The 13,256-nt window shown below is 50.1% G+C and overlaps 1 protein-coding gene across 1 annotated transcript; it reads left to right on the forward strand.

Annotated features, from left to right (window-relative positions):
- The first annotated feature begins 540 nt into the window (after positions 1–540).
- On the forward strand, positions 541–7,895 carry LOC142875396 (maestro heat-like repeat-containing protein family member 7). The gene is made up of 8 exons (XM_076009664.1): positions 541–546; positions 1,298–1,423; positions 2,840–2,929; positions 5,856–5,960; positions 6,631–6,766; positions 7,175–7,272; positions 7,593–7,634; positions 7,833–7,895. Exons 1-8 carry the CDS (start codon positions 541–543, stop codon positions 7,893–7,895), a joined length of 666 nt encoding a protein of 221 aa, XP_075865779.1.
- The last annotated feature ends 5,361 nt before the right edge of the window (positions 7,896–13,256 follow it).

A 13,256-nucleotide genomic window follows, 5' to 3' on the forward strand; every position in this document is an offset into this window, starting at 1 on the left:
GCGCTCCACGCACCTTTCCTGCCTCTGCTGCTTGTCCAGAGCATGTCATGTGTCCCTAGGGCACAGGCAGCCACCGTTCCGACTCCCTGTCCACCTGCCACCCAGCTGGCCATGCTCAGGGTGGAATGTTCTCAGGGGGGAGATGCTGTCTTGAGAGACAAGGAGGCTATTCCCACCCTAGTGTCAGAGCTCCATGGAGGGGCGCTCCCAAGGGTGCCGAGGAGAGGGGTGGCCCATTCCCCCCAGGGCTGCCACAGGTTGTCCCTGTTCCTTACCTGCATTCAGAGGGCAGATGCAGGGCCTCAGGCTAGGGTAGCCCCTGCTGGGCTTTGCTCCTCATCCCCCGATTGCATGTGGGTGGATGCCCCTGGCCCCAGGGTCATTCTGGCCTTTGGAGGACTCTGAGCACACCGGTTGGTTCAGGATACGACTCTGACTCTGGCCTACCTGGACGCCCTGACGCAGATGACCAGCTTCCTGGGCGAGCGGCCCATGCCCTTGCCATACGAGGTTCCCCACAAACTAGACCTTGTAGCCTCCATGGTGGTAAGTGCCTCTCAGGAGGGAGGGGGAGAGCAGAGGGCAGGGAGGGTGGTCTTCGTGGAAACCCTCAACAGGGTCCTGAGCTCGGCCTGGAGGAGAGAAGCCCAGATTTTCCAGTTTCCTCTTCCTGCCATAGTTCTCCCTGTCCCATCCTCAAGGTAGGGGTGAGTACTGTGGCTCTGGCTTGATTTCCACTCTTGTCCCTGGTCCCTCCTCACCTCTCATTTCCTGCTTCAGCTTCTTGTATGAGAGTCCCCAGTCAGTAGGGGACGTGTCCTGGACAGTGTGTGCCCTTTCTTTTGTGACGATTTTGTGGGTGGGATTTCACGAGCACTTGCTTCTCCCCTGTCTGCGGGGCCTTGCTGTCCCCTCTGCCCCAGGCTTCATTCTGCTTCTGGGCTGTCCCCAGCTTGACCCTCCACGTCCATCCCTGCCCCCTGCATTCCCTATGGACATCTGGGGATCCAGAAAGCAATATGTCACGCCCAGCCCAGATGCCATTGCCTCTAATGGCGGTGCCTGCTCTCACTCCCCTGGTTCCTGTCTTTCCTTTCCCTGGTCCTTGTGCCAGTGGCTGTGGTTTGCTCCCTTTTCCTCTTTCAGTGCCCTTTCTTTCCTGAACGTCCCTGGTTCTTGCTCTGCCTACCATTCTGCTCCCACCGCCATCTCCCTCTGCACCGTCTGTCTTCCTTTCCTCAACTGTCATTTCTGGCCACTGCTCGCCGGTCACACTCTGCTCTCCCCTGGGCCTTAGGAATCTCAGGCCGGTCTTGGACGCAGACAGCAGAGAAGAGCTCCTCGTCACGTGCTGCGAGAGTGTGCTCTGCCTGCCCGCCTGGCCGAGGAGGTGTCCGATCCCAGCGAGGGCCGGGCTAACGTGGTAAGGAGCTGTCGAATGGTCGATGCCTTGTGTTTATCATTTGTTTTTGAGAGGGTGCAAAGGATAGGGTTGGCAGTTTTACGGAAGGGTCTTCCCCCACCTTTAACAGAAACAGATCTTGTCCTAGGAGGAGGAGCTGGCCAGGTCAGGCAGTCTGGGTGGGCCAGGGGATTGGCTCCCTCCTTGGGGGCACTCACTCATGGCCACTGCAACCCTTGAATATTCTGTCCCAAAGGCGCACACTCAGTCCCGCCCTTTATAACTGTCACCCAGTGGAAACCAGTCTGGAAGGTTCAGTGTGGATTTACTCTCAGCCCACGGATACGGGCCTTCCGGGAATGCCAGCAGGAGGAGATCGGACTCCATGTCCCACAGGGCCGGGTGTTCCCTAGCGGGAGGGAAGCGGGCTGGGCGTTTGCATCTGCAGGCTCGCGCTCCATGCCTGGGAGCTCTGGCCTGTGGTCTGTTCCTTTCTCTTGGCTGCTTGTTCTTATTTTATGGATGCCACAGTCTCTTGAACTTCTCTGAAGATACTCATAAGAATTTTTTGGAACTATGTTTTCTACTGTTTACTGAACTAGATCGTGTCGAGTGGTCACTTGGCCTGTGTGACTTGGGCCTTCTTTGCATCAGATGTCTGGTGACCGTTCTTTGTCAGTTCACAGTAATTTGTGTTCTGAAGGGAAGACGGCCACATCTAGAGAGAGCTCAGTGGGATTTCCTCTGGCTGTGCCCCCCGAGGCATTCCTCAGTGCGGTTCCACTTGGGAATGGGGCATTGGGACAGGGCTGGGAATCCCGCTGCCCAGGAGGAATGGCCTCACCTTGGAGTGGATTTCTTTGGAGCACGTCATTCACCAGGGAGCTGCGTTCCCTTCTTGTCAGTGTGGAGTCCTTGGTATCTTGCAGGAGCCCTCGCAGGCAGCTCACCTACTTTCTTTCTAGGGTTTTACCTTAAAGGCAAAGAGGTACTGTTGCTGGGCAGGCCATGCGGTCTGTGTGCGGGGAAAGGGGAAGGGCACTGCTGCTGTTTGTGAATCGCCTGCGCACAGACGGCAAGGCCAGCCCCCTTCCCTCCGTGGGGACAGCTGGCCACCAGTCATGGCTCCAGACCACAGCACCCCTGGGAGCAGAGCCCCAGAATGTGCACAGTTAGGGAGGGGAGAATGGCGGGGGTGGGGAGCTGCGTGTCAGGGAAATCCCATTCCACTAGGACAAACCACACACCGGGCAGACTGTTCTACTCTGGTCAAAAAAGCAGAGGATTTATTCAAGTCAGCGGTAGGCTAGCGGCACCTGGAAATGCAGGGAAAACATGAGCAAGGGGCCTTTCTGGGGGTGGGGGTACTGAGCCGAGTGTAGAAGGAGGGGCAGGCTGCTACCTCAGTAGTCCTGTGAGTCCCTCTTCATCCATCAGGGCCTGTTCAGCATGACCATGCAGTCTCTCCGGAGTCTCCTGGAGGCATTGGTCACGGAGAAGCCCACTGAGATCCAGTCCTGCTTGGAGGTGAGTGAGGAGGAACCCTTGAAAGTTGGTATGTTTGTTTCCTAGGACTCCCGTAAAATGGCACAACTGGCTGGCTTGTACAGCAGGAATTTATTCTCTCTCAGATGTGAAGGCTAGACTTCCAAATTCAAGGCGCTGGCAGGGTTAGTTCCCACTGCAGGTCCTGAGGGAGAGTCTGTTCTTCCATTCTGTGCCTCTCCCCTGCCTTCTGGTGGTTCCTGCCAACCCTCGGCATCCCTTGCGTTGTACACATGTCGCTCCAATCTCTGCCTCCATTTTCCCATGGTGTATTCTCTCGTGTGTGTGTGTGTGTGTGTGTGTGTGTGTGTTGTGTGGTGTGTGTGTGTGTGTCTTCTTTATAAGGATGGCAATCATTGGATTAAGTAGGTCCCACCCTAATCCAGTATGAACGCACTTTATCTTAGTGGTATCCACAAAGATGCTATTTCCAAACAGGATCACATTCTGAGGCTTGGGGTGGATGTGAATTTTGTCACCCCAGTATAGCTGGGAACAGAACAATCGGGGACAGGAGAAGAGGCAGAGCTGAGGATGAAGGGTGGGTGCAGAGCTTTGCAGGAAGGTGATCAGGGCTGGGATCTGATAATTGGTATCTCTTAATTGGTGTGTTGAATCATTTATGTTTAAAGAAATCATTGATATGCTTTTAGGTCTACCATTTGATTAGTTGTCTGTTAGTTCCCTCTGATTTTTCTTCCTCTGTTTCCTCTTTCTTGCCTTCTTTGGCTTATTTTCCCATTTTCATATTATATTTTAATTTACCTATTGTGTTTTCAACTGTGTCTCTTTGTATAGCTTTACAGCGGCCCCTCTAGGGATTACAGTACACACGTAGCTTTTCACAGCCCGCCTACAATCAGTATTTCACTTTTTCGAGTAGAATGTGGAGACTCGCTGAGCATATAGACACCTGGACTCTTCCCCCACTCATGTTGGAGTGGGCACACGTGTTACATCTGCACACATTAAAATGCCATCTGACAACATTATAATCTTTTCTTTGAGCCAGTCAACATATTTCACACAATTCCGTGAAAGAGGAGTTACTATTTTACCCAGATATTTACCATTTCTGTGTCTTCCTTTATTCCTGATGCTCCCAATTTCCTTCTGGCATCATATCTCTTCCTTTAACAGTTTAGAGTCCCTATGTTTATGGTTCACAATTTTGCATCCTTAGTGTTTAAGTTTCTTATTCTAGAAAATCTCAAGCATCTACCAAGATGGAGAGAAAGAGTCACGAGCCCTGTGTGCCACCGTCAGCTTCAATGGGCAGCCATGGCCTGTGTCATTTTAATTAGACCCCTCACAGTCCCCAACTTCTTTCCCCTGAGTTACTTGGAAGCAAATTCCATGCCATTTGATCCATAAGTATTTTTTCTTTTTCTTTTCCCCCTTTCATCCCAGTAGAGATTGTTCCATTGCACATAAATATTTTAGTATGTTTATGAAAGATGAGGATCTATTAAAATATATAACTATGCTGTCATTGTTATATTTAAAATGTAATATTGTTTTAATGTCTTACTATCATAATTATTCAGACAATGTTTAATTTGGCCTTACAATCTCAAAAATATGTTTTTTAAAAGATCTGTTCATTTGAATCAGATCCTAAAGAAGGTACATACATTCCCATTGATGGTCACTTAAGTCTCTTCATCTATAGATTCCCCTTCTGTCACTTTTTCCTTGAAATATATTTGTTGAAGGAACCAAGTCATTTCTTCTGAAAATTTTCCAAATGTGGGTTTAACTGGTTACATCCTTTTAGGGTCATGCAACAAATTCCTCTGTCCCACGACTTCCTGTAGATTATTAGATCTAGAGACTTGATTGGATCCAGAATTATTTTTTAGCAAGATTACTTCACAGGTGGTCCTGTTGTATCATTGGAATCTAAAATGAATTTTTAAGTATTTGATGTGTCTGAATCAATGAGAATTATTTTTCCTATAAATGCTTTAATTGTCCCATCTTTTGTCAATGGGACCCTCTTCAAGTTGGTTCCTGAGTCCTTTTAACATGGCTCTAGGAATCTGCAGGAGCTTCTTTTCTTTCCAGTATAATATTTTGTGGACTCTCCTTCTCTGGCCAGGAATGAACTGTTTTTTCAAGGAACTAGAGTTCCTTTTTGTATCAGCTGGTTAGTAGAATCACAGTGGCTCAGGGATGTCATCAGAGTCTGGCCATAAGAACATATGCAGAGCTCCCACTGGAGGGCCTCCTCTCTTCCGGAAGGGTGTTTTTTGTTTGCGTGTTTTTAATCAGTGTAGCATCAATATTCTGTGGAGCTGGTTGTGGAGCTTTTCATCTGCTACTATTCTTCCTTTTCAGTTATAAGTTGCCTATTGTTGCCATCACTGTCAGATTAGTGGCTACCAGTGGACAGGGAGTGATGTGTATTTGGATCAGTGGTATTTGGGGCCTGTCATTTTCCAGTGGTGAGACACTTACACATTGCGTTTCAAATAGGAACCACCCAGAACTATATTTCTCCAACAAACTCACACATAATTCACCATTGAATTTGTGAATACAGTTGATACTTCCTTGTTATTGCCAAGTTATTTTTCTACTGACGAGTGGGAAGAAGTAGGTAGGGGAACTGTGGGGCATGTTGACCCATTGCAGTGAGCCCAGGTCAATATCATCTGAGAGTCTCTGCTTTCACCTGGAAGGAAGAGGCACTAGTGGAGAGATTTCTAGAACCTAGAGAAGGGGAAATTGGGGCTGGGAAAATGAAGGCTTCTGGTGGCAGACCCACGTACAATGTGCCTCTAGGCCATAGAAATCCTACTCTCACAAGTCCAGCCCTGATACTGTGCAGAAGCCAGGCTCAAGGTTCCCTTCCTACCGCTGGGATGCAGCTGACTGGGCTTCTCCTGTCCTCGTCTCCCTCCAGCTTCTAGAGATGTGGCTGAATTCCAGGAACGACCACGAGCGGGAACGGGCCATGTGGTGTGCTACCTGTCTTCTTGGCTTTACTGTCAAAATGAATAACTTCCAAGTGAGTGGCCACCTGCCCCAGAGCCTGCCCTCACCCCTATCCTTGTCCCCAGCTTCATCACATCTGTGCCCTGGCCTCGGTCACTAGGCCTCAACCTCTGCCCCCACTTCCTCCTGTGCATCCCGTCTGTTCTCTCCTTTCTTCGTCTTTCCTCTCCCCCACCCCCACATCTTCCGTGTCATCTTTGTCCATCTGCCAAGTCCATGTGACTCCGCATGCTTCAGTCTCCATTCCCATCACCAAGCAGTCACTGGACACTCACCGTGGCCAGGCAACGTGCCAGGTGCCAGAGCGGAAATGGAGATGACCAGGACAGTTCCCTCAATGCCCTGATGCACGTGCAAGCCCAGGGAGGTGGGAGGAATATATGGAAACACATGATGCAAGTGAGGGAATCATGGAGAACTTGATAGAGGGCAGGTCTGAGCTGGGCTGAAAGAGGAGGGGGGTGTCAGCGGCAGAGAAGGGGCACAGTGTCAGGTCCCGCCCCAGCTGTGTGGGCGAACGCGCTTTCCAGCCGGCCCTCAACGCATTCCTTCCCTTTTCCCTCTCCTAGTCTCACAGCTCAGGTCTCTGGCACATGCGTCCCCTCCTCCTCGCTTTTCCCCTGTGACAGCCCAGTCCGGAGCAGTGGCTGGGATAACTTGTGACTTCCCGCTCTTGTCCCCAGGTGGAAACTCCGTTCCCCCGGCTGGGGCACCTGGTGCGGATGCTGGCCATGCACTGCCAGGACCCAGTGGACGGCGTCCGCTCCTTGGCCGCCGAGGCCGTCTACAACCTCTACCGTATCCTCCTGCTGCAAAAGCGTACGCACAGCCCTGTCTCGTCCCCTCCAACCTCCGCACACGCTCGTCCAGAAGAGTGAGGGCCTAGAATTTACCTGAGCACATCATTTCCCTGGCGTGACCTGCCTCGAAACACCTGCAGTGACCCTCTTGGGACAAAATACCTGCTCAAGAAAGAGTTCTTTTGGATCAGTTCCTCTGTCTGGCTGAGCTCCATGCTCATACCCAGTTCTGTCTCTGCTCTGAGGAAGCAAAGTGGGGACTCCCTACACAGGAGCCATCGGCATTCCTTATGGTGATGTCCCCTCCTCCCCTGCACACCCCACCAATCCCCAAGCTGGCTTAGCTCCGTAGGTGCCTTGGGCCAGGCCAGGCAGCCTGGGAAGCCTTCTGAGTGCCTGAGGGGTGGGCCTGCGGTCTTTGTTTCAGAGATGACGAGGGAAACACAAGGGCCATTGGAGGGAAAGGGCACGAGTGAAGCGTACAGTCCCCACAGCTTCTATGACAACACCATTCAGATTGGCAAGGTGAGGGCGTGGGGCCAGACACAAACTGGGGAGAGCCGGGGCCTCTCATTTACGTGATGTTCCAGCCCCCTCGGGTGGGACTCTTGTATCCCACCTGCGTTCCCTCTCTGACTGGCTGTGAAGGTTTCCTTTGGGGGACTGTCCCTGTGTGATAGAAGGTCCAGTCCTGGGGTTCAGAACACTCTCCCTTGAGCATCCTGGGTCCTGGTTGTTTGTCATGGCCTGTCCCCAGAATTATTGGTTTCATGCACCTGATGCTTCCTGCCTCAGAGAAATGGCACTAAGAACCCTAGCGCCAGCCCCTCTCTCCCACTGCTCAGCCTCTGCAGCCCCTGACCTCTGAGCCCCACATTGCACCTGAGGTAGGTGTTTCAGCCTCCCACCCCCAAAGACTCTGGCTGTTGGACAGTGTCCTTTGGAAGCTCGGCAGACAGCACAGGCCTAGGACAAAAGGGCATCTTGCTCCTGAGAGGGGTTCCCCCTCGTCCCCTTGCCAGGAGGGGTGGTCTCGGCCATCTGAGGCAGGGTGCCCGAGCCCAGACTGATGGCCGGTGTTGCAGGCGTTTGCAGAGTACTTCACCGAGATCCAGCTCTGCGAGAACTCAGCACTACAAAACACCTAAAAGAAATTAGCTTGACACGGGAGCGCACCCGTGTACTCCTAGCTCTATCAGTGACTGGCCTTGAGAATGGGGGAACATTACTCAATCTCTATGCCTGAGTTTCTTCATCTGTATCACAAAGATAATAGTGCTGATCTTTAAGGTTGTTTTAAGTACTGAATAAAATATGCATAAAACACTGAGCTTTGCTTGGCACATAGATGTCCCACAATACATTGATGTTACATGGCTTAGGCTTCTGGACTAGGGCAAGGGATAGTGTTGTTAGTGGCAGGTAGGGAACATCCTTATAGCTGTGGTCAAGTAAAAATGAGTTTCTCAGCAGCAATGCTACATCTAGAACACTGATAACTAGACAGCAGTGTCTGTTCCCTTTGGGCTCTAACCCTGGTTTTAATTTTGACCCTTGACATTTGGAATGCGTCCAGCCTCTAGAAGTCCAATTTGTGATCCATTGCACCATGGAGCCACCTTGACCCTTGATATTCTATACCTCTTAGGCCCTCTGTCCCTGTTTTCAAAACTGAGGTCTCTGCTGCAGTCCTCCAGAGATTTCACCTTGCCTCCCCACCGCACCCTCCCTCCAATATAGACTTCCCAAATCCCCTGGACAAGGGGAAGATTTTCCTAAGGAAAGTACTTCTAGTTACACTTAACACCCACATCCTGTGCCCAAGAAATCCTGGGGTCAAGAAATCCTTTTTAAAATGCCTTACCTCTTTGCTGTTGGAACTGAAGCCCAGATCATTTCTTGTGATCTAAGTAAAAATTAAATCAACACGATGCTGTAGTCTGATGGGTTTGAAGAATATAAGTGAAAAGTTTTGTTGAGCCAAGATTCTTTCTGTTGTCTTTCTACTCTTCATACTAATGAATTGTCTGTTTCCATTTACCATGTTCCCATGCTAACATAACCCGCACCACTTTAACCACCTTCCAACACCCTCTTCCTCTTCTCTACAGTGTTCTCCACGTAGCAGCTAGATTCTCTGTAATGCATGAACACTGGATCCTGCCCCTCCCTCGCTTCATGTAATGCATGAACACTGGATCCTGCCCCTCCCTGCCCCTCCCTCCCCTTCAGTAGCTTCCCACTGCTCTGAGGCTCACAGGCTGGCCCTGGGGGTTCTGGCCTCTGCCTGCCCCTCCCACCTCAGCCTACATCACTCTCCCTTTTCAGAAGCTGCAGCCAACCGGAACTTTCTGCAGCATGAATAGATCCCTCCCCCCCTGGGAATGCATCTGCCCTCAGGCTGCACATGGCAGGCTCCCAGGCTTTAGATCTGGGCTCAAATGCCAGGTTCCCAGAGAGGCATTCCCCGACTGGCCTGTCTGAAGGGGTCCTTCCCAGTGATTCTCTCTCATTAGTCCATTCAGCTTCCTTCTTTGGGCTGAATTTGTGTTTCCTGATGATTTTTTCTTTCCCCAACCTGTTAACTGCTTGAGGGTGGGGACTCTGTCTCTTTTGGTCACCACTGTGTTGGCAGCACCTAGCACAGTGCCAGGTGATAGGAAGTACTCAGTAAATAGTTGCTGACTGAATTCATGATTGTTTGTATTAATAACAGTGAAAAATTGCAAACAATCTAAGTATTCACTAGTAGAGGGTTCATCAAAAAAGATATGATAGAATCATGTGATTGGATTTTATGCTGTCTAGAGGAATATTTTGTGGGATAAAAAATGTTAATGTAGGCCGGGCGTGGTGGCTCACGCCTGTAATCCTAGCACTCTGGGAGGCCGAGGCGGGCGGATTGCTCGAGGTCAGGAGTTCAAAACCAGCCTGAGCAAAAGCAAGACCCCGTCTCTAGTATAAATAGAAAGAAATTAATTGGCCAACTAATATATATATATATAAATTAGCCGGGCGTGGTGGCGCATGCCTGTAGTCCCAGCTACTCGGGAGGCTGAGGCAGAAGGATTGCTTGAGCCCAGGAGTTTGAGGTTGCTGTGAGCTAGGCTGACGCCACGGCACTCACTCTAGCCTGGGCAACAAAGTGAAACTCTGTCTCAAAAAAAAAAAAAAAAAAAATGTTAATGCTATTTTGGTAAATAAAAGTTTTATCTATATTAGGTATTTGTCTATATTAGATATCTAAATATAGGTACCAAGCTAGTAGCAGTGTTATCTCTGGAGGTGAGAGATTTTTCTTCCTTTCCTTTTTTAAAAACATAATTTTTATTTTAAATATTTCCTCCAATGAAGCAAGTGTGGCTTTGATCATGAGAAAAATGATTCTAAATGCAATCATGTGAAAATGACCTGGTGTGTGAAGTGGAGGAGGATGAGGTTGGGCCGACAGTCCTCAGGGTCTGGAGCCTTAGTTGACTTCCTTCTTGTTTCAGCTCTGGAACGTGTAGAAGACGATGGGGACCAAACCATAACATCTTTGGCCCAAGCCATACTGGGAGAAGTTGGGAGCAATCCTGCCTCCCAGTTCCCCACTCCAAGGAGGACCATACTGGGCATCAGAATCCCACAGACGAAGACACACCTCTTCAAAAAAGGAAAAAACGACCCTCGTCAAAAGAGCTGTCCCCGACAAATTCGAGACTTCTTTCACAGGTGGCGCAACAGGCGCGTTATGGATGCTCCACCACGAGAGGCTACAAGAACTGAGGCACAAGAACATCTCAAGGTCCACACGAGGCCAGGCACGGTGGCATGCCCCTGGAGTCCCAGCCGCTCAGGAGGCTGAGGCAGGAGGATCGCTTCAGGCCAGGAGTTCAAGCTGCAGTGAACAACCATCACCACCACCACCACCACCGCCACCACCACAACAACAACGACCAAACAGAAACCTACTGTGTCTGCCTACTGTCTACAGAAACCTACTGTCAAATCTGCCTCCTCAGTTTTAATCCAAAGCAGCCCCTTGCCTGGGACCAAAAATAGTCTCACTGACATCTGGACAAACAAGTGGGAGCAGCTTTAGTACCCCAAGCTAAATATTAACTCGCAAATGGCTTTTAATCAGAACCAATTCTTTAAGGGGACTCTTATTGTTTTTACTTTTTTAAGAGACACAGTCTTGTTCTGTCACCCATGCTGGGGTGTAATGGCACTTTCACAGCTTAGTGCAGCCTGGAACTCCTGGCCTCAAGCAATCCTCCCGCCTCAGCTTCCTGAGTAGTTGGGACTCAGGCAACATGCCCGTACCAAGCTAGTTTATTTTTTACATTTTACTTTTTATATTGTTAAAATATTTTTTCAAGCCAAAGTGTCACGAGCAGCACAAGGACACAGATAACCAGGCCTGCACACATTTGTGTTTCTCCACAATTGGAACAAAATGGTAAATATTTGTTTCTCTAAACATAGCTAATGTAGAAAGGGTACAGTTAAGATATGGTGTGAAAGACTAAAATGTTACACATATTTAGGACACTATGATATGATGAAGCATACATATTTGTTTTTGTCCCTGGTTCCTGGCTTATAACTCCCATAGCCCTTCTACAGTCTTCTGTTATAATGTTGGTGGATTTAGGCCTCAGAAGTAGGACTCTGAAAACAGAAATTTTCCTTTGACCTTCTCTCATCCTCTTTTCACCTGCCCGAGACAGGACTCTAATCTGCTTGTGGGTCACAAGACCCTCATTCCAGAGAGGGTCCTGCCCCATTCCTAGGCAGAAGGAAAGCTGCGCAACGAGGCCAAGAGGAATCTTTCACAGGGTTTGCTGGGTTTCCCACTCAGTCTAATAGTGTTAGGTCATATGCTTTTTGTCCAATCACATTTCTACGTGGTTGTCAATCATGCCTATCCAATGAAGTCTCCCTAAAAGGCCCAAAACGACAGGGTTCAGGGAGCTCCCAGACAGTTGGACGGCTGGAGGCTCACAGGGAGGTCAGCCAGAACTCCCACCCACGTGCCAGGAGGGTGGTGCTCCAGCGCCGCAGAGACAGAAGCTTCAGCGCTGGTCCCTCTGTTTGCAATGTTCTCATGACTTGCCAGTTTCCTACCCCTTCATCTGGCTGTTTATTGGCATCGTATAAAACCGGTCCTTTGTGATAAGCCAGCAAGGGCAAGTGTTTCCCTGAGTCCGGGAGCTGCTCTAGCAAATTAATGAAGATTTTCATAAAATTAGCAAGAAGTAATGAGAACAGAAAAAACAAAGTATCAAAAAAATGCTTGCCAGTGAAAACTAAAACAATGCACAATACATAGTTTGGAGATTACTATAAGTGGAGTCAAAGAAGAACACAGAATGTATAAACAGGCCTCACTGCTGAGTCATAGAAAGCCTGTGTGTGCATTAGGAGAAGAATTGTTCTTCCTAGCCCTGAGTTTTGAAAAGGGTTTGTTAAGGTCTTTGAGTTAATTCTATGATGTCGCCATCTAATGTAGTTTAGTGAAAATTGCAGCGGTCGTCCACATGGGGCTAACTTCTGCTTTTACCTTTGCGACTGTTGGGGCTCAGAAACTGATGTCCCTGTGACACTTTGACAGGCTGAACTGAAGAAGCCTCCAGGTCTGTCTGACCTCACCCTCCCCACTGTCTCCCCCAGAGGAGTGGAAGTTCCTGCATCTGCCTAAGACCCAGACCCCCCAAGGAGAACAATTGTTCCTTTTCTTCCCCTCCCCAAGAGACTGGGAGTCTCAGCACATCTGCGCAGACTCATTTAGAAGATGATGTTCTGCCCCTCAGCCTCACTCAGATTCCACAGAGAGCCCCCTGGGGGTCACTTTCTCTCGCCAGCCAATCACTCTCCCTGGCAATCACTCATTGCCCTCAACAGAATCCTCTTCTCCCATCCCATAGCCCGTTCTTCCAGGGCCCAGGCCCCGCCCTTTCTGTCCCTCAAGGTGGTGCAGAAGTGTCTCTGCCTCCCTGGGTGGGGTCTCCGTCCTGAGGAGAATGTCCTCGCACATCCGCGTGCGCACTGAGACACGTGTGCCCTTGTCTCCTGGTGCTCAGTCTGCCTCCCGCAGTGCTGCTCCGTGACCTCCCAGGCCCAGGCCTCCCAGCGCAGAGCCTCGTGTGACGCCAGGAGTTCAGCTCTCCGCATAGAAGCCTCTGGGGTGGGGACAGGATCTGGATTCCGAGCCCAGGATTCGCTGCCTCTGTGCTCTGCATTCCCACTGCCTGTGTGGCAGTGCCAGCGGGCAGGCCTGGTTCCTCCCGAGGGTGCTGAGGGAAGGGTCTCTCAGGCCCCTTCCTTGGCTAGTGGGTGGCCGTCTCCTCCCTGTGTCCCATCACATGCCATCCCCTCCCCTTCCTCCAGTGCCCGTCTGCATCCTTTGTAATAAGGACCCCAGTCCTTATCAAGGACTAGGACCACCCTAGTGGCCTCATGGTAACTGAGCACATCTGGGGTGACCCTATTTCCAAATAAGGTCCCATTCTGAGACATAGGGG

Source organism: Microcebus murinus, chromosome 14 (genome assembly GCF_040939455.1).
Source record: "Microcebus murinus isolate Inina chromosome 14, M.murinus_Inina_mat1.0, whole genome shotgun sequence".
Lineage (NCBI taxonomy): Eukaryota > Metazoa > Chordata > Mammalia > Primates > Cheirogaleidae > Microcebus > Microcebus murinus.